Source organism: Hippocampus bargibanti, linkage group LG08, assembly GCF_051943395.1.
Source record: "Hippocampus bargibanti isolate YZ-2025 linkage group LG08, ASM5194339v1, whole genome shotgun sequence".
NCBI lineage: Eukaryota > Metazoa > Chordata > Actinopteri > Syngnathiformes > Syngnathidae > Hippocampus > Hippocampus bargibanti.
In genome coordinates this window covers 14341362-14366759 of record NC_142741.1, presented here as the reverse complement: position 1 = coordinate 14366759, position 25398 = coordinate 14341362, and the positions used below count along the sequence as shown (strand labels likewise).

General features: G+C 43.1%; 1 protein-coding gene across 4 annotated transcripts in view; it reads right to left on the bottom strand.

The window, feature by feature from the left end:
• Positions 1-25398, bottom strand: part of pikfyve (phosphoinositide kinase, FYVE finger containing) — a 49122-nt gene that overhangs the window by 10485 nt on the left and 13239 nt on the right. Inside the window, exons 3-29 of one of the 4 annotated variants that reach the window (XM_089002218.1) lie at positions 25199-25366; positions 21505-21614; positions 18039-18210; positions 17753-17960; positions 16688-16714; positions 16331-16420; positions 14067-14220; positions 13829-13986; positions 12437-12548; positions 12215-12362; positions 11978-12142; positions 11778-11840; positions 11569-11698; positions 10782-10974; positions 10629-10703; positions 9937-10044; positions 9727-9867; positions 8093-8219; positions 7149-7996; positions 3007-3420; positions 2832-2932; positions 2672-2743; positions 1938-2109; positions 1685-1863; positions 1498-1611; positions 276-384; positions 41-195 (exon numbers count right to left, since the gene is read on the bottom strand). In XM_089002218.1, the coding sequence (XP_088858344.1) occupies positions 41-195; positions 276-384; positions 1498-1611; positions 1685-1863; positions 1938-2109; positions 2672-2743; positions 2832-2932; positions 3007-3420; positions 7149-7996; positions 8093-8219; positions 9727-9867; positions 9937-10044; positions 10629-10703; positions 10782-10974; positions 11569-11698; positions 11778-11840; positions 11978-12142; positions 12215-12362; positions 12437-12548; positions 13829-13986; positions 14067-14220; positions 16331-16420; positions 16688-16714; positions 17753-17960; positions 18039-18210; positions 21505-21614; positions 25199-25366 (4513 nt within the window). The remainder of the gene's footprint in view (positions 1-40; positions 196-275; positions 385-1497; positions 1612-1684; positions 1864-1937; positions 2110-2671; positions 2744-2831; positions 2933-3006; positions 3421-7148; positions 7997-8092; positions 8220-9726; positions 9868-9936; positions 10045-10628; positions 10704-10781; positions 10975-11568; positions 11699-11777; positions 11841-11977; positions 12143-12214; positions 12363-12436; positions 12549-13828; positions 13987-14066; positions 14221-16330; positions 16421-16687; positions 16715-17752; positions 17961-18038; positions 18211-21504; positions 21615-25198; positions 25367-25398) is intronic. The other 3 variants (XM_089002219.1, XM_089002220.1, XM_089002221.1) reach the window with 3 other exon arrangements.

Sequence of the window (25398 nt, the reverse complement as noted above, 5' to 3'; positions counted from 1 at the left end):
TAGGAAATGCAAGAGGGTCAAGAGCAGCCACGACTACGACCTGCTGTTCCATGACTGTAGCATCTCACACAGGCTCTGCTTCTTCATCACGAGAGACTCAAGCACTGCCTGGAGCTGTTGCGGAGAATCCAAACCACAGACCTGAAATCGCGCTTGAAGCTTCTCAATCCAATTGCGCAGCTCCGACTCCTCCATCTGCACACAGAAAAATGCCACTGGCATAATTAAAAAGCAATAGGGAGAGAAAATAAATGAGGAAGGGACAAAGGACTTTCATCTTTTTGGGCAAAGAGGTCCTCCATCTTCTCCTCTCGAGTCTTACTGAAGGTCTCAGTCTTCAAGGAAGTGAGGCGATCGTCAATACCCAAGTAGACCTGCGTTACTCTGAGATATGAGACACAAGAAAGTAGTTGATAATGCATTCAAAATGATAAGGTACAGTGGAAAATATGTACAGGGAATGCAAACTCCTATCATCACCTCTCAGGAACATTTTCAACAACAAATATTTGGTACCATTAAGACACTCAAAATGTTCCAATTTTCATATTACTTTTTCTTTGAATTGTATAAAATAAATACAAATATATAAGAAATAAATAAAAAGATAAAATATTTTGGGTGGTTTTGGTTTCTTGATGTAATCAACCCGAAAGTAACTCAAATAGATAGAAAACCAGCTCGCTAGCTAATAGATAGCTTTGCGGCTAGCTAGATAGCAAATAGAGAGCTAGCTAGGTAGAGAGCTAGGGAGCTAGATAGAGAGCGAGATAGAGAGCTCGAGAGATAGATAGAGAGCTAGAGAGATAGATAGAGAGTTAGATATAGATAGATAGATAGCTAGCTAGGTAGCTATCTAGCTACCTCATCATTTTGAATGCATTATCAACTACTTTCTTGTGTATCATATCTCAGAGTAACGCAGGGCTAGCTAGCTAGATAGATAGATAGATAGATAGATAGATAGATAGATAGATAGATAGATAGATAGATAGATAGATAGATAGATAGATAGATAGATAGATAGATAGATAGATAGATAGATAGATAGATAGATAGATAGATAGATAGATAGAAAGAAAATCGAGAGCTAGCTAGCTAAAAGGGACAATTGGGACGGGTCATTTGGAAAAACAAAGAAACAAAGGTTTCAACATATGATTACTCAATCGCGGCGGGGCCAACGATTGCTAACGATTGACAGGTTGAGAGAATGCCACCCGAGAAGGTGTATCAGGTTCTGTGGTTAATTGGCAAAGCTTAAAGGATTAAAGAAACAACGACAAACAAGCTCTACAGCTGGGCACCAGGTTCATTTAAACATGTTGCTAACAATGAAATGCATCTTCAGTTACTCCTTTGATGATTTGACAGGTTTGTTGGTAAATGATGGCTGAAAGGCTTTCATGACACTTCTGAATAAACTTAATGTTGATTTCAGATGCTTTTTGTGTGGCAAACATCCACAATATGTTGCAGTGTGGAAGGATGGTTTACTTGAGGGAAAAATCTTTCAGGTCCTGTTGTAAGATGGCTTTGGAAGGTCCCAGGTTCCTGATGAAGATTTTGGGACGGGGAAGGCAGATCTCCAACAGCCTCACAGAAGTGTAGCTGAAAGCAGACGTTTCACCAAATTACTGGATGAAACGTCTTAAATTGGACCAAGTGAGTGCTGATGACCTACCTGAAGGAGGCCACCATCTGGTTGTAGGAAAAGTATTGGTGGTAGTCTTTGTGGATGGAGTGCCCGCAGGGCTCAGCGTTAGCCCGTCGAGTGTACTGGTGGCCATAGAAGTGTAGCTCCAGGTATTTGGCAAAAGACATCGACCATGAGTCATTGGACAGCGGCACCACTGGGGTCACCTGAAAATGGGAGGCATGATTAGAACACGCAAAGGAACGTTATTATTACTTTTGTATTTAGAATGATTCGCGACCTGTTTGCAGATACGGCACCAGGAGTAGTTGAGGATGGTATGCTGGTAACCGGGAACAGGTGAGTCGAGCTCCTTGAGCACAATCTGCACACAGCCATTGCCATGCACAAAACGACGAATGTGGTGCACCATGGGAGTCTCACAGAATATGCTAGGACACTGGTAAGATGACCTGAGGTGAAGCACGAACCCAAATTATGTTGGAAAAGCATAGAGGTTGAAATTTCACCGATTTAAAAATATTTTAATTACATATTTTGATATTTTGCAGGGCAGCCAGTTTGCCAGTGATATTTTGAGGTAAGGATGTATTCATTTTTGTTCCCCCTCACCACTTGCAGCAGCTCCTACCCTCAGTGGCTATCATAGTAGGACTGAATTTTAGTTTCTTTAGTCTGTCATTAGTCAACACATTTACTGCACCATTATGGAAACAGTTTTTTTCCCAATTGGAATTTGCGTATAAAATACACGTCAACTGTTGTTGGGGTCAACCTTAGGTTCCACCCAACTGCATTGTTATTAAACCAGGCAGCACTGTAGCACATTTGCTTAAATTGCAAAAAAAAGAATGTTAACTCGGTCACTGCCAGACAATGTGCAAAAATGTGTCCACTAAAGTGCCAGGGTTTTTGTCATTTTCACTCAAATTGCAGGACCCACAGAATATTGAGTTTTAGGACTACATAAACATTCAATGCAGCGTTTAATTGTTTAGATTACAAATGTTTTACCTGAAACAGTATCTCTCCAAGAATACACCAAGTGAGAGGTCATTCTTTCCGTAGAACTCCATGGTGACAATCCTGTTGTCGGCAAATTTGTTTACTACTAAACTCATTGAAACATAACTGTGAGTACTTGCAGTGATTGTGATCCAGTCTATGAGTTTACCAGGGGCTGACGCAGGGGTTGGGAGCATTGTTAGACTGAGCCGAGGAGCTGCTAAAGAGCACGCACAGTCGTTGATGATTGACAGGCGTCAGACAGTCCATCTAGAATGAAACCAATAACATTTATTGACATGATAACACAAAACCAGAAGAACTCCGGAACCACAGAACCTTACCTTAGGGGCAAAACTCATCTCATTTTGCTTGCTTGGTTTGTCATCTTCAATATCGGCCTTCAAGGGGCCCTTGATAGATGGCGAGGGCGTCTCCTCACTCCTGTTATGGCCGTTCACCAGACCGACTCCGCTGGCGGCATTGAAAGGGTCACTGGCTTCCCTCTGACGAATTCGCCCCCCCTTTGCTCTGTACTCTGCCAGCATATTAGCAAGATCCTGGCTGCTGCTCAGTTGCTCAACGATACGGGTGCTAGTAAGGCCGTGGCATGGAAGGACATCGACGGGCTTCAATGGAGTGACACCGTTTGTCTGACTGCCGACCAGCGAGGAGGACGCAGAGTCTTTGAGGAGCTGCCGCTTCCGGCGCCCATCCAGTTCTTGTAAGTCCTTGTTGATGAGTGGGGAATGGTAAACCTGTCGTATGGAAGGCACAAATTTATTTCCATGTTGACACAGCAATGATTCCCACTAATGCAATATTCATTCAAAGGACAACCGACACAATTTTTTTTGTTTCCTAACTGACATCAGAAAAACATTTTATAGCATCCAAAATACACACAAGTCCCAACCCCTTGTTCGTGACGTCACGATAGGATTGGCCCACCCACAAACTGCCTTGCTCCAGAATCAAAACAATAGCTTCAGAGAGTTCAGATTCGAGAAGATGCTTTCTTGTTACTCATCCAATTATGAATATGATTCATATAGTTCTGAAGAGGAAAGCATAAATGTTTGCAATCGATTAAAGAAGTCCTTCCATATCAATTCGAGCTGTGTGCAAGCGATAAAACCGGTGAAGATCTGGACTCCGTTGTAGCGCGCAGAAAATGCACAAGATGGCGCACAAGCTTTGTTGGAAATGGGCTGATTTGTTTGTGACTTTGCTAAGAGAATGGAATTGGCTATTGTGAATACTTTCTTTGAGAAGAGACAGGAACATAAGGTGACCTATAAAGGTGGAGGCAGAAGTACACAGGTAGACTACATTTTGTGTCAACGCCGCCATCCAAAGGAAATCAGTGACTGCAAAGTAGTGGTTGGTGAGAGTGTAGCCAGACAGCATAGGTTGGTGGTGTGTAGGATGACGCTGGCAGTAAAGAAGATGAAGTAACCAAAGGCTGAAGCGAGGACAAAATAGTGGAAGTTGAAAAAGGAAGAGTGTTGCATGACATTTAGGAAGGAGGTAAGACAAGCACTGGGTGGGTAAGAGGTCCTTCCAGATGACTGGCAAACTACAGCGAACATAATCAGAGACACAGGTCGGAAAGTACTTGGTGTATCGAGTGGGAGAAAGGTAGATAAGGAGACTTGGTGGTGGAATGGGGAGGTGCAAGAGATACACTCTTGAGAAAGAGGTTAGCAAAAAAGAAGTGGGACACTGAGAGGACGGACAAGATTAAACAGGAGTACAAGGAGATGCAGCGCACGGTTAAAGTAAAGGTGGCAAAGGCCAAACAAGAGGCCTATGATGATTTGTATGCTCGGCTGGACGGCAAGGAAGGCGAGACTGATCTTTACAGGTTGGCGAGAAAGAGAGACAAAGATGGTAAGGACCTGCAGGAGGTTCGGGTGATTAAGGATAGAGATGGCAATGTCGTAACAGGTGCCAGTAGTGTGATGGCAAGATGGAAAGAGCACTTTGAAGAATTGATGAATGAGGAAAATGAGAAGGAACAAAAAGTAGAAGACGTGACTGTTGTGGACCAAGACGTAACAAGCATTAGCAAGGATGAAGTGAGGAGTGCACTGAAGAGGATGAAGGGGGGAAAGGCACTCGGGCCTGATGATTTACCAATCGAGGTATGGAAGTGTCTTGGAGAGGTGGCAGTGGTGTTCCTGACTGGGTTATTCAACAAGATCTTAGATGGTGAACAGATGCCTGAAGAATTGAGACAATGTGTACTCGTGCCCATTTTTAAGAACAAAGGAGATGTGCAGAGTTGTACTAACTACAGAGGAATAAAGTTGATGAGCCATACAATGAAACTCTGGGAAAGAGTAGTTGAAGCTAGACTAAGAGCAGAAGTGAACATTTGTGAGCAGCAGTATGGATTCATGCCAAAAAAAAAAAGAGTACGGCAGATGCAGTCTTTGCTTTAAGAATTCTGATAGATAAGTACAGAGAAGGTCAGAAGGAATTGCATTGTGTCTTTGTAGATCTGTAGAAAGCGTACGACAGGGTGCCCAGAGAATAGCTGTGGTATTGCATGAGGAAGTCTGGAGTGACAGCAAAGTATGTCAGAGTGGTGCAAGACATGTATCATAACTGTAAGACAGTTGTGAGGTGTGCTGTCGGTGTGACGGAGGAATTCAAGGTGGAGGTGGGATTTGCTATGGTGACGGACAGGCTGACAGACGATGTTAGACAAGAATTTCCTTGGACCATGAGGTTTGCAGATAACATTGTGATCTATAGCGAGAACGGGGAACAGGTGGCGGAGAAACTAGAGATGTGGAGATATGCCCTGCAAAGGAGAGGAATGACACAATCAGTCGCAGCAAGACAGAATATATGTATGTGAATGAGAGGGATCCAAGTGCAAGAGTGATTGGATTTGCCTTTATTAGTCTCGCAGTGGAGAAATTTACATTCCACAGCAGCAAAGTTATGAAAGAAATGAAAGTAGAAAAGCAAAACACAGGAGCTGCTGGAAAGGCAGCCACTCTCGCGGCGCCGTCTTAAAGTCAAAAGAACAACAAAAAAACTAAATAACAAATAACATGACAACACAAAGACACAGAGAGACATTCATTCTTAAGCACTTTCTGTACCCTCTTTGTTACATAAAGCAGTTCCAGATGAAAGAGGAGAGGATCAAAGCGTCTCTTCACCAGTGGATCAGGGACATCATGGTGGAATGTGCACATCGACTACAAGCTAAATGTTGAAAGCAAACACGCAGCTGTAGCATCCATTGACGAAAAGAGATCGTCTCACATCTCCTGTCCCCCATAAATCAGCTTCAATTCCATCCCGCGACAGTTCCATATACGCATCGGCGCTCTGTGCTGACGCTCCTTCCTTCTCAAGCCATTTATCCATCCAGCCGCAGACTGTCCAACAGCACCGACCTTCCACTGAACAAAGCGGGGCTGTGAAGATGCTGCCCATTATAGGCGCAAAAAAGCACAATGGCCCCAGAGCTGTCCAGCGATGACAGTCGAATGGCACGGACATTCCTCCCAAAACAGTACTGGCATATCCATGCTGCCGAAAAGGCGCAACCGCTCAGCACAGTCTCCTCCTTGATGAATGTCGTGGTCAAAAATGCTGAAAAACAATCCGTATCCGTTCCACATGACGCACAACAACACAAAGTGAAAAAAGAAAACACAAAAACAAGACAAAAACAACAAAAAAAGCAAGGCTCATCAGAGCACTTGCTGACGGCTGCCTACTCGGGCGCCATCTTGGACTCCTACAGGGAGAAGAGATAAAGAAGGTGGAGAATTTTAAGTACTTGGGGTCAACTGTCCAGAGCAATGGAGAGTGTGGAAAAGAGGTGAAGAAGCGTGTCCAGGCAGGCTGGAGCGGCTGGAGAAAAATGTCAGGTGTGATGTGCGATAGAAGGGTTTCAGCTAGGATGAAAGAAAAAGTTTATCAAATAGTGGTGAGACCAGCAATGATGTTTGGACTGGAGACAGTGCCACTGAAGAAAAGACAGGAAGCAGAGCTGGAGGTAGCAGACCTGAAGATGTTGAGGTTTTCATTGGGAGTGACCAGGTTGGATACGATCAGGAATAAGTATATTAGAGGGACAACTCATATTAGAGCCTTTGGAGACAAAGTCAGAGAGGCCAGACTGAGATGGTTTGGACATGCCCAGAGGAGAGCGAGCGACTATATCGGGAGAAGGATGCCTTGAACTACCAGGCAGAAGACCGAGAGGAAGACAGAGAGGAAGGTTTATGGATGTGGTCAAAGAGGACATGAAGGTAGCTGGTGTGACAGAAGAGGATGCACAAAACCGGGTTAGATGGAGGACATTGATTCGCTGTGGCGACCCCTGAAGGGAAAAGCCGAAAGGAAAAGAAGAACTTGTCCGGAAGTGTCGGTTGTCCTTTAAGTCTGTCAAATCCTTTTTGGTGTACTGGTACTTTTTTGAAATATATTGCTGTGATACATAAAATCTAGATACCTTTTCAGGGAAGTAATCCCTGCTGGGGCAGTGCATGCCAGCCGTTGTGAGGAGGAATGGTTCTCGAAATGTAATAAAAGGTGATATACACAAGATTATGTCCTTCAGCTCCTGCTTGAAGACGGCAGAGATGGACTTCAGGCGGTCATCGGTCGATGTCACCTGCTCTGCCACAAACAGGCCCGTGTCATCCTGCAGGGGGTCTCGGAACAACCTGTTTGTCGATATTTCTGACCCTTTATCTCCAGTGCTTTCTATCTCTTCCTTTTCTTGATTTGCTCGCTCCGATGTTTTATCATCAGCTGCCCTTCCGAATGAGTTTGTTGTCAGTTGCTCATCTTCTTCCATTAGAAAGGGCGGAGATACCGACAAAGGAGGAGCGATGGGGCTGGAAAACGGTGAATAAGTCATAGTCTCTTTGATTCCAGCTTCTTCACTTTCAACAGAGGAAGCAGATGTCCTTGTATGGTGCTGGCTAATTTCCATTCCACGGGGAAATGGCTCATCCTCTGGATTTCCAGATGTAGCATCATCATCATCAGTTCTCACAGTTGTGTCATGTCTCTCCTCATCCGTCTTCTCGGCATTTGCCTCACCGTTTGCCTCACCGTTTGGGGACATGCCATCCAGCAGGCACGGGAAGGAGGCAGTCTGGAGCAAGCTGGGTGGCATGGCAAACTCATCCATGAGGAAGGAGATCTCCAGTTGTGAGTGATAGGCCACGCACACCATTATCATGATGATCTCCTTCACGCGAGCCAGCTCGTATTCAGAGGCGCCACGCAGTTTGATAGAGCAACCCAGGTGGGCAGCGCAGCCTTCAAAGAACATCAATGTCTTGATATCATCTGTGAGCAAACACACACACACGGTCCGATAAATGTCTCATGTTGGCTGAATGAGGCACAGTTACCTTGACTGAAAGAGAGAACGTAAACACTCACCGTTGGCCAGGCTGAAGGGCTGCATGAAGAATTTGTGGCACGTGCCCAGCCGAGGCTTGGTAAGGAGCTGATCCATGGACATCACTAGATCACCTTGGGTCATTCGACTCACTCTGTCCAATACTTGCTAAATTGGAAAGAAAAAAAAAAACAGACAAAACCCAGCAATTTGTAGATTGCTTTTAACAAATTCACATACACATGTAATCACCTATTTTCTTTCGCTAAGATTTTAACGTCACTGTCATTAAATTAGTGGTTGCAAATTTTACAAAACAGGATCGTCCGTAGAACAGATTCTTTAGATCGTTACCATGCAGTCTTAGTCATGCTGATGAGGTAATACCAAAGCGAATGGGGCAATCAGGTCAGTCATAGGCCATAATCAGTCAAGACAATAGAAGTAATCAGTGTAACCTCATGGAATAGTCCTCTGCTCCCAACCTTAGAGCAGGGACCTATCAAAGTAGACGTCTGGCACCGCCACCTCTGGACATTTACATATGCAGTGGTACCTCGGTTCTCAAACGCCTCATAGTTCGAACAAATGCTCAAACAAACTATTGGAGATATTCTTGCTTCGGCGTTCGAACATCAATCGGTGTTCGAATGCCAATAGGACGCGTGAGTGCGTACGCGACGGTGGGGAGCTGAGCGGCGCACGGGTGTATCGCTCTCTCCGTGACCAACTGTTGTCGCGAGCGGGCATGCAACGTTTGCGTTGTGTTGCCTGCTTAACACTACGAGGACTCCACTTTCTCAGCGGGTTTCAAAACTCTGAAGTACACTTTTGAGTCAGGGTGTAGTCTGAAGCAGGCTTCTGATTGGCCGCCGGTGCCGAGTATCCAAATTGCCAAACGAACGTTCAAAGACGCGAAAAATTATAACACATAATGTTTATTAAATACTCTCGCAAATTGCCAAACGAACGTTCGTTTGGCAATTTGCATACTCGGCACCGGCAGCCAATCAGAAGCATGCTTCGGACTACACCGTGACTCAAAAGTGTACTTCTGAGTTTTGAAACCCGCTGAGAAAGTGGAGTCAACGTGGCTCGTAGCGACTTGTTACCCGCTTACTACACCAAAAAGCAAATGGCACACGAGGGTGCAAAATGACGCAATCCCGGAAGATGAGATAAATTTACGGGACGCAGGGAAAATACCGGACCGGACCGGATACACTCGCGCATCGAAGGAAGAGTCCAGGTACGGACCAATGCCGGAGTCAATCATCCGGCATTGGTGAGGTGATCGCGAACCGTATAAATGCCCCGTGTCCGTGATTAGAGAATTGACAGCAGGTGGAGAACGGCCGGGAGAGGCAGCCACTCCCCCCCTCCCCCGCTGTCAACTCGCAAGTGACAGGAGCAAAGAGGTGGTTTCGGTGTTCGAAAAAAATCACTTTTCGAACAGGGTCCTGGAACGAATTATGGTTGAGAACCGAGGTACCACTGTATATAGTGCTAGAGCTACCAGCAAATTTTAGTTAGCTGACGAAGCCTCTTGGATGAGAAGCAAAATGTCCGACACATTCAAAGAAGTACAGATAACGGCTGAAGAAACCTTTTCATCGATGGACCACTCCTATACGACTAAAAGCTTACAGACGTATCTCATGGATGTGTAACTGACCGGTTTGACGTTAATCACCAAGGTGATTCCATGCTCCAGCAGCATGTCCTGAGCAATACGAGACACAGTTTTCTCCACCAGGACGAGGTTTGGCCGGACATCTACAATCCGTTGAACATAATTCTTCAAAAACTCTCGTTCCTGAAACAAAGAAAAATCTTCTGTCGATCTGGGAAGGTACAGCCAAAAAAAGTGGTAACAAACACTGACCTGCAGCACAATGGGCTCAATGCAAGTAAACTTGGTTTCTTCCCTATAAAGATACTCAATGGAGCACTTCAGCAGTAGAATCTTTGGGTTCTTAATGTACGAATTCATCTAAAACAATTAAAAAAAAAACAGCAGATAAAGGTCAGGTATTGAAAGTATGGACGATTTTGTCCAATTAAAACATGTTGCCACAATGACATTTTTCATATGCTTCAATTCATCCACAACCCTGACGATTGATGGATTGCGACAAGTGGGAAGCAGACACAGTAAGGCCACTCTGGATTGCATGGACTCCTCAGATTATGACATTTCTGACATTACAGAATGTGCACAGTTATACATTATATAAACATGCATTTTCGTGCACGTCTATTCTAAACTTACTTAATGACGATGTAAGCATACATTAGTGCCCAGGTGTCCAAGTCACGGCCCGCCACATCATTTTATTCGGCCACCAAAAGCAAATTAAGCATGTTAAGTTCCATGATGCTCGAGAGGAAATTTTAACGACAATGTAGCCTGCGGCAAAAAATTTTGATACCCTTTGGTTACAGATAATCCAAATGTTTGAACTTAGTTACAAATTCAGGTTAATTTACTTCTTTAGGAGTATAATTGCATCAAAAACCAAATCACCACTTCTTTGTAATAATTTACAAAAAGAAATTAAACCAATCAACACATACTTTTTTGTGGGCGATGTTCTTGGTGCATACAAAGCCATTTACCACAGTTGAGTCAAACTTTCTGCCTCCAGGAATCTAAACACCGAAATAGAGATTAGGTTTTATGAACCCTTTGGCTCACTGAAACATACGAAAGGGTCTACTGTGACTCACATGCTCTTTTACCTTCTTAATGTGAACCAACTGTCTGATGTCCATGTCATCGTCACAGTTACGGACATCTGGCCGCACTGTCTGGACCACCTGGCGGACGACGGGGACAATGATGTCGCGCCAGGAAAGCGACAGCGACTCACTATAAAGCAGCTGCTGCAGTAGTGCCATCATGTGGCTGTGATTTGCAGACCTGAGAAAGGGGTGCATGAACAAATTGGTTTTTCAAATAGGTGCACCGAAGCAAAATTTTATGTATGTATGTATGTATGTATGTATACACATACATGTATGTATGTATGTATGTATGTATGTATGTATGTATGTATGTATGTATGTATGTATGTATGTATGTATGTATGTATACACATACATGTATGTATGTATACATACATGTATGTATGTAAGTATACATACATGTATGTATGCATGTAAGTATACATACATGTATCCCTCAGCGAACTGACGAAGCCTCTTGGATAGGAGGCGAAAAGTCAGACACCTTCAAATAGTACAGATAACGGCTAAAGAAACCTTCTCATCGATAGAATAATGTATGTTGTGTGTAGTTTTAAGGCTTATTTATTTGAAAATTATATTTTATGGAGACCTGGGAATGGATTATTCTCATTTTAATGGTTTCCTTTGGGAAATTCATTTTTGGGATACACACTTTTCGCCTTACACACTCTGTCTGGGAACCAATTAAATTCGTAAGCCAAGGCCCCACTGTATACATATCTACATATACCTATCTTTTTTTTTGGTCAGGTGGATTTCCACTCACAGTAGCCTCTCCATGGCCTTCTTCTCTCCATTCTCCTCTCTGAGCTGGTCCAGCGAGCTGTGGTGCCAACCCAGAGGTGTGAACATCATCTCTTTAGCCTTCTCCTCCACACGCCGGTTGAACAAGGACTCTATCGGAAACATCAAGTCACAGTGGAAGTGGTCGACTTTGCAGCTTTTAAAGTAATATTGTTTGTTGAAGGATATTACCTTTAATGAAGGCATCGCTGATCACGATGTTCTGTCCTCCGTCCTCTGACAAGAGGAATTCAGCTTAAAAACAGAACAAAACAGAAAAGGTTATAAGTGATGGGATGAACATGCACACAAGATTGGCTCAGCCAGTCATGTTTAAGTATTAGTACTGGTAAATGTATTTCAAGTTAGCAGCCTTAGGCATTTGAACAAACCTTTCTGGTCAGCAGAGGGTGGCATATGGGAATTCTTGGACTGCTTCTTAATGTGGAAGTTGACATTATTGTGCTCCATGTTGAGGCTGATGGAGGCAGCCGAGTCACTGTCTACCACAGAATGCGAGCTGCTGACGGACGTCCTCTTGCTGAGGTTGGCAGAGCCTGGAAGGAAAGGCACAGTCGCAGAGTTGAAAGTGGACCAACAAAATGAACTGCTTAACAGGTGACACAAACTTGATATGTTGTAGTCCGACTCATCTGCAAGACGCTCCGTATCACTGTCATCAAACTTGATATCCTTAAACCAAGATGGCTCAGAATGTCCCTCCACTGAGTTAATGCTGTCGCTGTCTGGAGACGGTGTCTCTGAGAACTCTGTGCTCTGCAGGGCGGATAGGCACGATCAGTATGATTAACCATGTGAGAAAAACACAAAGAAGTTACCGGTATACTCACTTGTAAGGGGCGGTAAAGGGCATACTCGTCTCTGAACAGCTGGTCATGGTGCGTGATACAGTCTAGCCAGCGTCCGTCAACCAAGGCCTGGCCGATGGCGATTGCCTGCACCCTGTAGATTTAAAAAAAAAACAGGATTCTAATTAACTCATTCACTGCGAGACATGTGCAAAAATGTACCCACTCCAGTGCCAGGGTTTTGGCCAATGTCACTAAAATTCCAGGACGCACAGAATATTGAGTTTTAGGACGACGGAAACATTCAATGCAGCATAAGAAACCTTGGGCTCACTTCTTTCATCAAAAAAAAAGTTAATTCCTAAATTATATGGGCATGGAGTTATATGAGCTTGAAATGAGGGCGGTCGTCCAAAATACAATGTTTATACAGTGATTTGACAACAGCTGAAGCTGTAACAAACATTAACAACTGACGAAGTTTCTTGGATAAGAAGCGAAACGTCCGACACCTTCAAAGAAGTACAGATGACGGCTCAAGAAACCTTTTCATCGATTAGGAAATGCTGCTCACTAGTGGAAGTCTAACTTTCATTAAACCAGAACTCATTTGCTGCTGTTAACACGGTGTGTGTTCAGGAAACTCATTTTTGTCCCGGGCCACTTTGAAGTTACCATCCTATCTCGAAGGACTGTTATGACAGTGCAATTGAATAAATGTTTCATCATGACATCATATTTTTACTTGTAGACAATAAAATTATGACTTATAAAACTATGAATTATGATTTGAAATCAGTCAAGTGTGTGTTCAATTATAGCTCAAGTGAGTGTAAAAATTGCATAATGTTATTGTTATTTATTATGTATGTACAATTTCAGATTTTGGTACAGGGAGTTGACACAGATTATTTGCTTTTGCGGGCTACATAAAATGATGTGGTGGGCCGGATCTGGCTCGCGAGCCTGAACTTTGACCCCTGTGCTCTATAGCATGGAAGAAAAAAAGGTTGTTGAGTCTTCGAGGGAATGCACATCTTGACAGATTTGTCAGGGAAAAAAATCTTGAGTTCAAAGTCACTCCATCCAAAGTGTGTATGTACATCAAGAGCATAAATGGTGGGAGACACACTTAAGTGTGGGAGATTCTGCGTAGCCAAAAAATGTTGCGCAGCACACAATTTCTAACTTCAGCACACTGAAGAACATGCCAAAAAATTAATGGTTTCCAGTAAACCGGGCTGGAACACAATGTATAAATCCAACCAAGGTGTGTAATTTTACATGACACATTGTAGGACTGTCGATGAGAAAGTTTGTAAATATTGTATAAAAATTTGTTTCTGTAGACATAGAGCTTATGTTTGTCTTTTACTATATTTGGGCAAAGGGAATAAAAAGTTATGGAACTTGACGTTTAATTTGGCTTGGTACCTGTTGAAGATGGTGCCGTTCCTCAAGAGCCAATTGACCAGCTCCTTCCCCACAATACAGTTAGGGTAGGTCCTCAGCCAGTACCTGTGGTCCTGGAATTCCATCCCTGTGTTGTTGTGGCAGATTTTCTTCCACAGATCCTTGAGTTGCGATGAGTCCTGTAAGACAGGCAAGCCCATCGGACATCAGTGATGTCAGCGCCCAGGGAACAAACTGTGCAGCAGTCAGAAGAAAGTACCAAAATGTTCTTCCTCTCCTCCTCGCTGTGGTCCAGCTTGGTGACACTCTTGGCGCCTGACAAGGCTCGTGTGGTGGGCGGGCTGACCGAGCTGTCGTAAGACGGCACCATGGATCCAGAGCGGTCCAGAGACAGGTTTGAGACGCTGGCAGACCTGATACAGGATTATAAAAAAACAAAACATGTCACACCATATGAAAAAAGTGACAGAGGAACCTGACAGCAGAAATAAAATACACCACTGCAGCAGAATATGCATGCAAAGACTTGTGTGTGAAGAAAATACAGTTTTATTAATTAATACACACTGTACAATATTTGAATTACAACTAGTCCAAGACTACAGCATTCAGTGCTACGATGCACCTACAATGTAATGTAAGTCGACCATCACCTCACATCCTGGATTACAGATTACCTTACAAATAGGCCACAGTACGTGAGAGTAAAGAACTGTGAGTCGGGCAGGCTTCTCTGCAGCACCGGAGCGCCGCAGGGAACAGTCCTGGCTCCATTCCTCTTCACCCTCTACACCTCGGACTTCAATTACAACACCCCAACCTGCCACCTTCAGAAGTTCTCTGACGATTCAGCTATTGTCGGCCTCATTACAGAGGGAGACGATAGGGAGTACAGGGGACTGACAAAGGACTTTGTGGACTGGTGCCAGCAGAATCACCTCCAGATCAACACCGGCAAAACCAAGGAGCTGGTGGTGGACTTCTGCAGGAAACAATCGTCACCTGCACCATTGAACATCCAGGGTTCGGACATTGAGAGGGTGACCTCCTACAAGTACCTGGGTGTTACTCTCAACAATAAACTGGACTGGACAACAAACACGGATGCCCTAATCAAAAAGGGACAGAGTCGCCTCTTCCTCCTCAGGAAACTGAGGTCTTTTGGAGTTCAGGGGTCACTCCTAAAGACTTTCTATGACTCTGTGGTGGCATCAGCCATCCACTATGGCATTGTCTTCTGGTCAGGCAGCATCACCACCCGGGACAGAAAAAGACTGGAGCGCTTTGTCAAGCGGGCCAGTTCTGTCGTGGGCTGCTCGCTGGACTCTCTAGAGGAGGTGGGCAACAGACGGACGCTAGCTAAACTAAAAGCTATGACGGACAGCCCCTCCCACCCCCTCCTGCCCATCCTGACAGCTCTGGGTAGCTCCTTTAGCCAGAGACTATTACACCCGTGCTGCAAGAAGGAGAGGTACCGCCGCTCGTTCCTACCGACTGCTGTCAGGCTTCACAATTCCCAATGATCACATGTGAAAAAAAAAACAAAACTGGACACTTGTAAATATGGGTTGTTGCAATATATCTAAATGTCTGTGTAAGCTCTCAGTCGTACAGGAGTGGTCCATCGATGAGAAGGTTTCTTCAGCCGTCATCTGTACAAAAGTGACTTTTGTACAGATGACGGCTGAAGAAACCTTCTCATCAATATATCTAAATGCATTTCTTGATCCTGCACTATGTACAGTCTTGTTTATAGAACGGTTTTTGCACATCTACATTTGCACAGTATACAGTTGACATTTTTATTTTGTTATGCTTAGAATATCTTGTTTTCTATCCTTTCACTCCCACCCCAACCCCATCCCTCTTCAATTGCTGCTGTGGACTGCAAATTTCCTCATTGCGGGACGAATAAAGGTATTCTGATTCTGATTCTGATGTAATATCATGTTAGTATGTGTTTATTTTTTTCAGTTTTAGTCTGATGAGATACTCGAAATAATACTTTTGCCAGTGAAGAAGTCACACTGGGATATCAAATACAATGTGCACAGCCAAAATTGACATCAGAAGTCTCACAATAAGGAAACAGCACTCTGTTATTGTGTTTCAGCGAGAAAAAAAAGCTAATGATAAAAAACAAAAATCTAATTCATTGTTGTCGATAACCCTACGATATTCCACCGTTCTTACCCCAAATCACTATGCTGCTACATATGTACTAGTAATATTGAGGGTGACAGTCTATCATTACACCAATCCCACATACAGCTCAAAATCTATACGTGTATATGGTTTGTGTTTTATATCATTTGTGTGTGAAGAAAATACTGTTTTATTAATTAATACACACTGTACAATATTTGAATTACAAAATGATTTCTACTTCTAACGAATGCTAAATTATTCATTAGCTGTCGGTGGAATTTTTCAAGGTCAGTCTATAATCCATCGATGAAGCCCTTCATTGAACACCCATTATTTGTAATCATCCAAATGTAGACCTGCAGTTCACTGACCCACCTTTTCCTTGTGGGGGATTTACCCACATCTTCTTGCAGTGTGGCAAGTCTGGATGGGAGTCTGCTCTTCTGTGGTTCTTGATGGATCATGCTAATAAACACACACACGCACACACACACACACACACACACACACACACACACACACACACACACACACACACACACACACACACACACACACACACACACACACACACACACACACACACACACACACACACACACTTGATTGTCAGTTTTTTTTAACATTCATAAGTGTTCTAAAGCTATTTAGCGTGAGCTTGAAAAACAATTTACTCCTTTAAAGAGAGCACTGGAGTGAAATGAAATGAAGAAAACCAATTGCGACACTCACGTTTTTCTCATCGCAATGGGAGTTTTTCTAGGTCAGAAGAGAGCATGAGGGAAGTGAGATAGGGGGAGGGAGAGAAAGAGATATATGGATTGACAAACATTTTTTGAGACAAGTTATAGTAGAGAGGGGAAAAAACATTTGCGAGTGCGTCGACTAAAGGTGAGCAAAGCATGACAAGCGTGCTGAAGGAAAATGCATTATTGGATGAGGACAAAGCCATTCTTGTTAAGTACTTCGTAACTGTAGCCTTGAACTCTGCCAATCAACAATGCGATGAAGAATGCACAATTTAACAAAAAGTCGATTTACTGAATTTGTCACATATCTTACTCCTTGCATAAATTTAGAGCAAGGCCAGATCCCTCCTCTGCATGTGAAGAGTGGAAAAAACAGCCAATACTTTCCATATTGTAGGGGTTAAAAGTCACACTTTTTTCATTTGGCTGGTTCTGTTACTGATCGTCAGTTGAGAATTGTACATTTAAAATTAAGGCTTAGACTGGAACCTCAAATCCCTGTTACTTAATTAGGTTAACGTTCGGGTTCTGTACACTACTGACATACTTTCCACATGTGGTAATGTATTAAAATGAGTTGCCAACTAATAAAACAAACGAGGAAATGGAATAAGTAGTAGACATGCATTACTGCAGGTAGTCACCTTCTGCACAGCATGCCAAAGAAGGAGGTGCACCAAATGTTGTCAAGCTCCAAAAGAAATAGGTAAGGAATGGAAGAAGTAGTCACGGAAACTAAATTGGCTTCTGCTGCTTGCGAGGATTTACTATTTAAAGCACCAAAAGCTGCACTAAGAGACCAGGATTCTACCTTTGGCCACAAAAAGATGTGGGATTGTATTAAGTCATTAAGGTATGCCATTTTACACAAAGAAGGAAAAACTTCACTGTCGTTAAAAGCGCAACTTTTGAATACAATCGGAACTCGTTTGATCGTTTGTGCTTGTGGAGGGTGAGCGGGTCCCCTGCCTTTGATTTCCAAGCAGCTTTTATTAGAAAGCAATCAGCAGGTTGAGCTCAAAGTGAAAGCACTTCACAATGGTTTCACCTCTGCCAGGTGAGGTCTTCTTCCAGGAAGATATTCCTGCTTGCCTTGCGTCCGCCCACAGGCGTCCGCGGCTCGCTGGGTTCCAACACACACATTGAGCATGAAGAGTCAGGCAGGACATTGAGGTCCTCGCCAATGGAGACTGATTCTGCTGAGTAGGTGTAGGTGAGTGCTATTTTTCGACAGTACGTACAGGCTCGCAAGTCCCCTAGAAAATAGTTAAGTAAAAAATCCATTTGATTCTGGATGACGTGGGTCTTTTCCTTTTATCTGTCGCACTGCTTACCTGCGTAGCCCATGAACTTTCCAGGAATCTCCTGGTTGCAGCACCGACTACAAAAAATCTGGCCGCACAGCCTGCAGTGATGGCGCCGACGGAATGTGGTAAACTTTTCGTTGCAGTCATAGCACTGCTTACACTGACTGTCGGGCATCCAGTACTGCTTCAGGTCACTGTCCTGAAAAGGTGGCAAACACATTTGGTCAAGGCTGGATTTGCAAAATACAAATCAAGGGCAAGTAAATCATACATGATCTATAACTGTCTGTGTTAGACATTTGTGTCCACCGCCTTTTCTGTCTTTTTTTGTTTAAAAAAAATCGCAACAGTGCTCATTCAAAGGTAATGAAAATTCCCAGGATTGGGGATTTCAATCGCTTCAGATGAACACATCACTGTGTGCAATATAGGTCTTATGCTTTGCCGCTAAAGCTGAAAGGAAAAGAAAGAAGACTGTAATACTATAAACAACTCCTATGACCTTGCAAACTCCTTGAGCTGAACACTCACTTGCATTTGGTAACTTCAAGTTTTGGTATATTTTTGTATTCCGGAGGCATACTTATCAACAGTGACGTGCAGTCAGGGGAGGCAGGTGAGGCTGTGCCTCACCTGTCACCATGGAAATATCAAATGACAAAATAAATTAAACAGTTATATTTATTTAGTGATTTGTACTTTAACGTTCTTTTCCATTTACCGTCACCATTTTTGGATGTTTTCTTTTTCCCAAAATCGCGGAATTTTCAGATTTACCGTTCAAATACTACGAAGAGACGAGCGGTGAGGCACCAGCCGGCTGAGCCTCACCATGGATTGCGCAATCACTATGCTAACTTGCTCTGCGATATGCAGAGGGACAGCAATGCGGTCTATTGCTGTCCCTCTGCATATCGCTATTAAAGTGTTCAAAAGCTTTTAGTATATGAACTAAATTTCTACAGCAGGGGTCGGGAACCTTTTTGACTAACAGAGCCATAAAAGTAAAATATTTAGAAATGTTTTTCAGCGAGAGCCACACGCACGCGCGCGCATACATACAAACGCTCGCTTGCGCGCGCGCACATACGAACGCTCGCGCACATACAAACGCTCGCGCACGCGCGCGCACACACACACACACACACACGCGCGTCCACTTTTCAACAAAATATCAGAATGTATTATTTAAAATAACTTTGTGATAGTACTCACCGTTAACATGGATGGTTTTCCGTTCCGCGTGTTTGGTAAAAATCCAGGAAAACGATCGGAATGAAATTCAATTTGCCGGTCCAGAGGCGAAGTTACTGCTAGCTAGCCTGCACACGGCTTATAAGCTTCCACACTTGCTATCTGCAATCTACTTCTCGCAGAAGTATGTCGATGCTAACGTTAACATGGGGCTTGTTAAAATGTCACTGACATTCGACTGTTTCATCGATGGTATTGTTTCATTTCAAATTAGAATCAGAACATTTTCTCTCCTCTAATGCTCCGGTGCTTTCACGCTGAAGTGCACAAGTTGGGCTCATTTAAAGGGGCGTTTACCTATTTCAACATGACGGCCACTATCATCCAATCAACATGGCGCTTTCGGCCATTCTAGGTCAGTGTCATCCAATCAAAATTGCGCTTTCCGCCAACTGCAGCCCCAGCGGGAAATGAACGACCAAAAAAACGACAATATGTGTTATAATATGTAATATTTATCGGCGAGCCATATGCAATCATCAAAAGAGCCATATATGGCTCGCGAGCCATAGGTTCCCGACCCCTGTTCTACAGTTTAGCTGGTGTATATAATGTACAGTCACTGTACATTATAAACAGTGTATTACAGTGTTTATTATATTTTTTTTAATCAAAACTGTGTGCCTAGGTGCGGCACACAGTTCTCCTGCCTCATGACAGGGGGCATTGGTGATTACCGATTCTTCTTGCGACTCCTCGGCTGCAGAATAATAGAATTAGTGACAGCAAGCTACAGTAAAAAGTTAGCAAGTTAAGTGGAACCATCAAGTCATTTTTTTGTGTTGCTTGGCCTTATTTTCAGAATGGTAGATTACATATCTAAATTGAAATAATTTTCTACTGGACTTTCAATTGAAGCAGGAGATAATTAAAGGAAGACCAACACCGGACTGTATAGCTCCTGGACAGCTTCTCAGCTTTTTGGCCAAGAAGGATCTCATTGAAACTATTCCTGAAGCGAAAAAGTTGCTCCAGCTCGTGCTCACTGTTCCAGCTACTACAGCATCAGTGGAGCGGTCATTCTCAGCACAAAAGACTGAAAACATACAGTCGGAACAGGACTGATCAAGGACGACTTTCTTCACTGGCAGTGATCTCCATTGACAGAGAGACTTGGACTTCATTTATAAGTAAAGGTAACACGATAATAACGTTTTTCTTATTCTTTTTTTCTATGCTATAGTTTCTATACAGTATATAAAGAATGATGACATGACATTTTAAACAAAACACGTTAACTGTTGCCAATCAAATGGTGAATAAGCTACTCTGTGGTGTTCATATGTTTGTAAATCTGACTGTGATGACGTCAGTGCCTCACCAGCCATGAACCTCACTGCACGTCACTGCTTATCACACTACAATTACCCAGCCGAGACAACTACATTTGCCGTGCCGTCTACCTTGGGTGTAGCACGACTGCCCCACATAGAACTCCTACATGACAATGAAGTATTCATATCATGGGGTTTTGTTTTTTTTCCCGACAGATGGTGTCATGTCTTGTTCATTTTTCCGACAGTTCTCTTTCCAGACTGCATATTTTAATACATCCATTTTCCGTACCGCTTATTCCTCATTAGGGTCGCGGGGGTTGCAGGATCCTATACCAGCTGTCTTCGGGTACGAGCCGGAGGACACCGTGAATTGGTTGCCAGCCAATCGCAGGGCACACAAAGACGTACAACAGTCACTCTCACACTCACACCTAGGGACAATTTGAGTGTTCAATCTGCCTGCCATGCATGTTTTTGGAACGTGGGAGGAAATCAGAGGACCCGGAGAAAACCCACGCAGGCCCGGGGAGAACACGCAAACTCCACACAGGGAGGCCCGAAGCGGGACACGACTACCGGGCTGCCTATTTTAATACATTTCCTTCATAATACAAACACCCATGTTGGCAGTATGAAAAATTCCATTTAGGTAGCATAGAAAAAAAGGAAATAAAAAGGAAACAAATTCTAGATGGCATACAGCGTAGCACATCCATTTTAATAATTTACTGCCCACCCCAGACATCCAAGTACCAGAGGGGCTTTCAATGAGAATGACATATCACCACAAACACAGTAATAAAATGTGTGAGTGTGAATATTTTTATTTGGAATTGTTTGCCTTTGTCTTTTACTTCCCAATTTTGACACTTGTTTGGTTGTTTCTATGAATTTTGTAGAGGTTTTTTTCATGTGTCATGTGACAGAAAAAAACTTTTTTTGGGGAGGATGACGAAAAATACCTGACTTTTTCCATCCATAATTTCTTTGAGTCGTTTCAGTGCTGTTCGAAGTTGCACAGCTGTGCGAGGGTCATGATTGCTCAGTGGGGTATCGGACTTCCTGCTGCTATCTGGAATGAGGATTTACACACACGCACACACAAAAAAAATATTTTAAATGTATGAAATAATTAGCAAACGAATAAGTCATGTTATCGATGAGAAGGTTTCTGCAGCCGTCATCTGTACTTTTTTGAAGGTTTCGGACGTTTCGCCTCTTATCCAAGAGGCTTCGTCAGCGAACTAAAGTCTGACTGGTCGTATCAGCCCTATTTATATATCCCTAATGTCCGTACATGGCGGCGCCGGACACAGCTATGATAGGTCCCTACTCTCAGGTTGGGGGGAGCAGGGATAGGGCCGATACGACCAGTCAGACTTTAGTTCGCTGACGAAGCCTCTTGGATAGGAGGCGAAACGTCCGAAACCTTCAAAAAAGTACAGATGACGGCTGAAGAAACCTTCTCATCGATGGACCACTCCTGTACGACTGAGAGCTTACACAGACGTAAGTCATGTTATCTAATTTAAAACAGATTCTTATCTTACTGACAGTGTATTGTCGGTGTTCAAATACAAGTAGACGCCGAAACATATCAGGTATTTGAACACCGACAATACACTGTCTGTAAGATAAGAATCTGTTTTAAATTAGATATCAAGTAGACAGGATGAACTTAATACAACTATTACGCGTAAGTCATGTTATCTTTACAAATCCAAATTAGTGATGTCATTCAAAAACAAAGCAAAAAAAAACTAAAAAAAAACATTATGCATTGAAGCAAATAATCCAAAATTCAGATTCAATAATTTATTCATTCATATATTCAAGGTTCCTTTAACTTCATCCAATACTGGACCAATTAAAAATAAATTTGATTATGTAATTGGAAAACATGACATCCTAGTTTTTAGTATTTTGTTGTTCAAGCAAGTTCAAATTCATTCAAATTGTCAAAACTGTTCTGAATTCTGAAAAACTTAAGTCATCCAGTGCAACGGGTTGCGCTTCACATTGGGGGTTGTAAAATGGCCAGTAACTCAGAAAATGCAGTACAGTGATACCTCGGCTTACGAACGCTTTAGCTAACAAACTTTTCGCCTGACGAACATTAAATTCGCTTAGTTCAGCGGAAAGGTCGGTGCTCTTGGACAGTCTGTGGCTGGATCGATGCATGGCTTGAGGAGCTAGCGATAAGCGATGCGTATGTGGAACTGTCGCGGCTTGGAATTGAAGCGGATTTATGTGGGACAAGAGATGTGAAACAGTCTCTTTTCGTCAATGGATGCTACAGCTGCGTGTTTGCTTTCAACATTTAGCTTCTAGTCGACGTGCACGTTCCACCATGATGTCCCTTATCCACTGGTGGAAAGACGCTTTAATCCTCTCCTCTTTCATCTAGAACTGCTTCATGTAACAAAGAGGGTACATAAAGTGCTTAAGAATGAATGACTCTCTGTGTCTTTGTGTTGTCATATTGTCTTTGTACTGTCATATTATTTGTTATTTAGTTTTTTAAAATTCTTTTGACTTCAAGACGGCGCCGCGAGAGTGGCTGCCTTTCCAGCAGCTCATGTATCTTTTTTTCCTACTTTCATTCCTTTCATCGCTTTGCTGCTGTGAAATGTACATTTCTCCACTGTGAGACTAATAAAGGCAAATCCAATCCAATATAATCTTGGCATTCAAACTAGTTTTCGGCGGACGAACCAAACCACACAGCACTACGGTGGCTGGCGGACTAGTTTTCGGCAGATGAACACCAAACCACACGGTCAAACAGCCCCACGGTGGCTGGCGGACTAGTTTTCCACAGTTGAGTGCAGACATGGTTTGCTATCGAGTGGAGTACTTTTGCTATTATGGGACCGAAAAAGACCCCACCACAGGCTGGTGTTAAGCCGAGGAGGACACAAAAGAAAATTACGGTCGAGCAGAAGAAGGATATCATCGAAAAACACGAACAAGGTGTGCGTTTGTGTGACTGAGCGTCCCAGTACGCTAAGTCGACCATTGCTACGTGGTGTGGAACTATGGGTGTGTTAAGGCAAGTCGCTATACGAACACATTTTTCTCTTCCCTCTTGACTCTTCTCCCCTGCCTGCCTTTCGTGGTGGGCAGTCACATTTTGTGCCGTCCCAAAGATGAAAGAATTTTTTTGTTTTTACTTTTGATTCCTACTTCATTAATAATGACCCTAACAGATGTTTCTGTGTTGTCTAAGCAACGGTCTCAGGCCATAGAAGACGTTGAAAAACTTCTGTGGATTTGGATTAACAAAAAGCAGCTAGCAGGGGAGATTGTGACTGAAGGTATTATCGCAGCGAAAGCACGGTAACTTCACTCGGATATCATCAAGAGGCAACTGCATCAATGACCATCACTAAGGTAAATAAAACGACTTTATTATACAGTACAGTTTATTTCTTTAATTACAATCCAAGAGCATATGTATTATACATAAAATAAGGTGTATTTTGGTACTTTTAAGGCTTATTTAGTAGAAAATTCTGTTTTATGGGTGCCTGGGAACTGATTATTCTCATTTTTAATGATTTCTTATTGAAAATAAATGTTTGGCAGACGAACGTTTCACCTTACACACACTTTCTGGAAACCAATGAAGTTCGTAACCTAAGGTATCACTTCATATTTATTGCATTGAACATTTCCAAGCACTTTTTGAACCTTGAAAAATGAAGCACTTCTCAAGAAATAGAAGCAAACCTGAATATCAGTAGCAGGTTAGTGAACAAACCAAACTCTAGTAGATTGTTATAAAAATGCCAATATTACACACACACACACACACACACACACACACACACACACACACACACACACACACACACACACACACGCGCGCGCGCGCACACACACACACACACACACACACACACACACACACACACACACACACACACACACACACACACACACACACACACACACGCACACACACACGCACACTTGCATGCATCAATAGAACTCCGTGGTTGTGGGTTTTGTGTGTGTGTGTGTGTGTGCGCTCGTGCGTGTGCGTTAGAGTCAAGCAAGGTGTACACAACAGCCCTCACCTGGCCAATCCACTGGAATCAGAAAAAAAGAGTCATCCATGTCACGAGATCCCATGTTACAGCCTGACAACTGTCACTCATTTTTGACACAAATAATATTGACACACATCCATTTTACTAAAAATAATTGTTAAGTTTGACATCTTTTGGAACATATGGCTATTAAAGTTCAGCAATCAGAAGGTTTGAGAAAAAAAATATTACAGCTCTGATCTGAAGATAGATCAATACACTTATTAAAACAATCACATGCACATCAACAGTGATTCAAGTGGGCAGGATTTTTGTGGACGCTATCTTGGCTCAACAGCTGGAAATAAGTCCAGATACTTACCAGCGTTCATTTGTGTAAAACAAAACAACAGTTTCCCACAGCAGATGATGGAGGGTATCAAATATTAGAAAGATGTCATCGATTATATAGCCTACATTTTTACATCTACGCTTGATTGTGAAGCATGGTCGCAGTTTTTTTTTTCAGGCAGTGAATTAAAAATACTGAAAGAAAAAACCCTAACGTGACCAAGTTCATTAAGCTACAGTATTGACACCATCTATATTTTGGGGGGTTTACCAGAGGCGGTGGAGGTGCGTCTGAAGTGTTCGGAGTGTGATTTTCGCTGCGTGCGGGAGCCATAGCTGGAGTTGGAAGGGCTGGATGACCAGCTCCGACTTTCTGACTGTAGGGTACAGGGCGGCTCGTCCAGTTTTTCAGAGACCGTGGTGGCAGGTCGACCATCCTCTATGAAAACACAAGTGACACAAATACAGTTT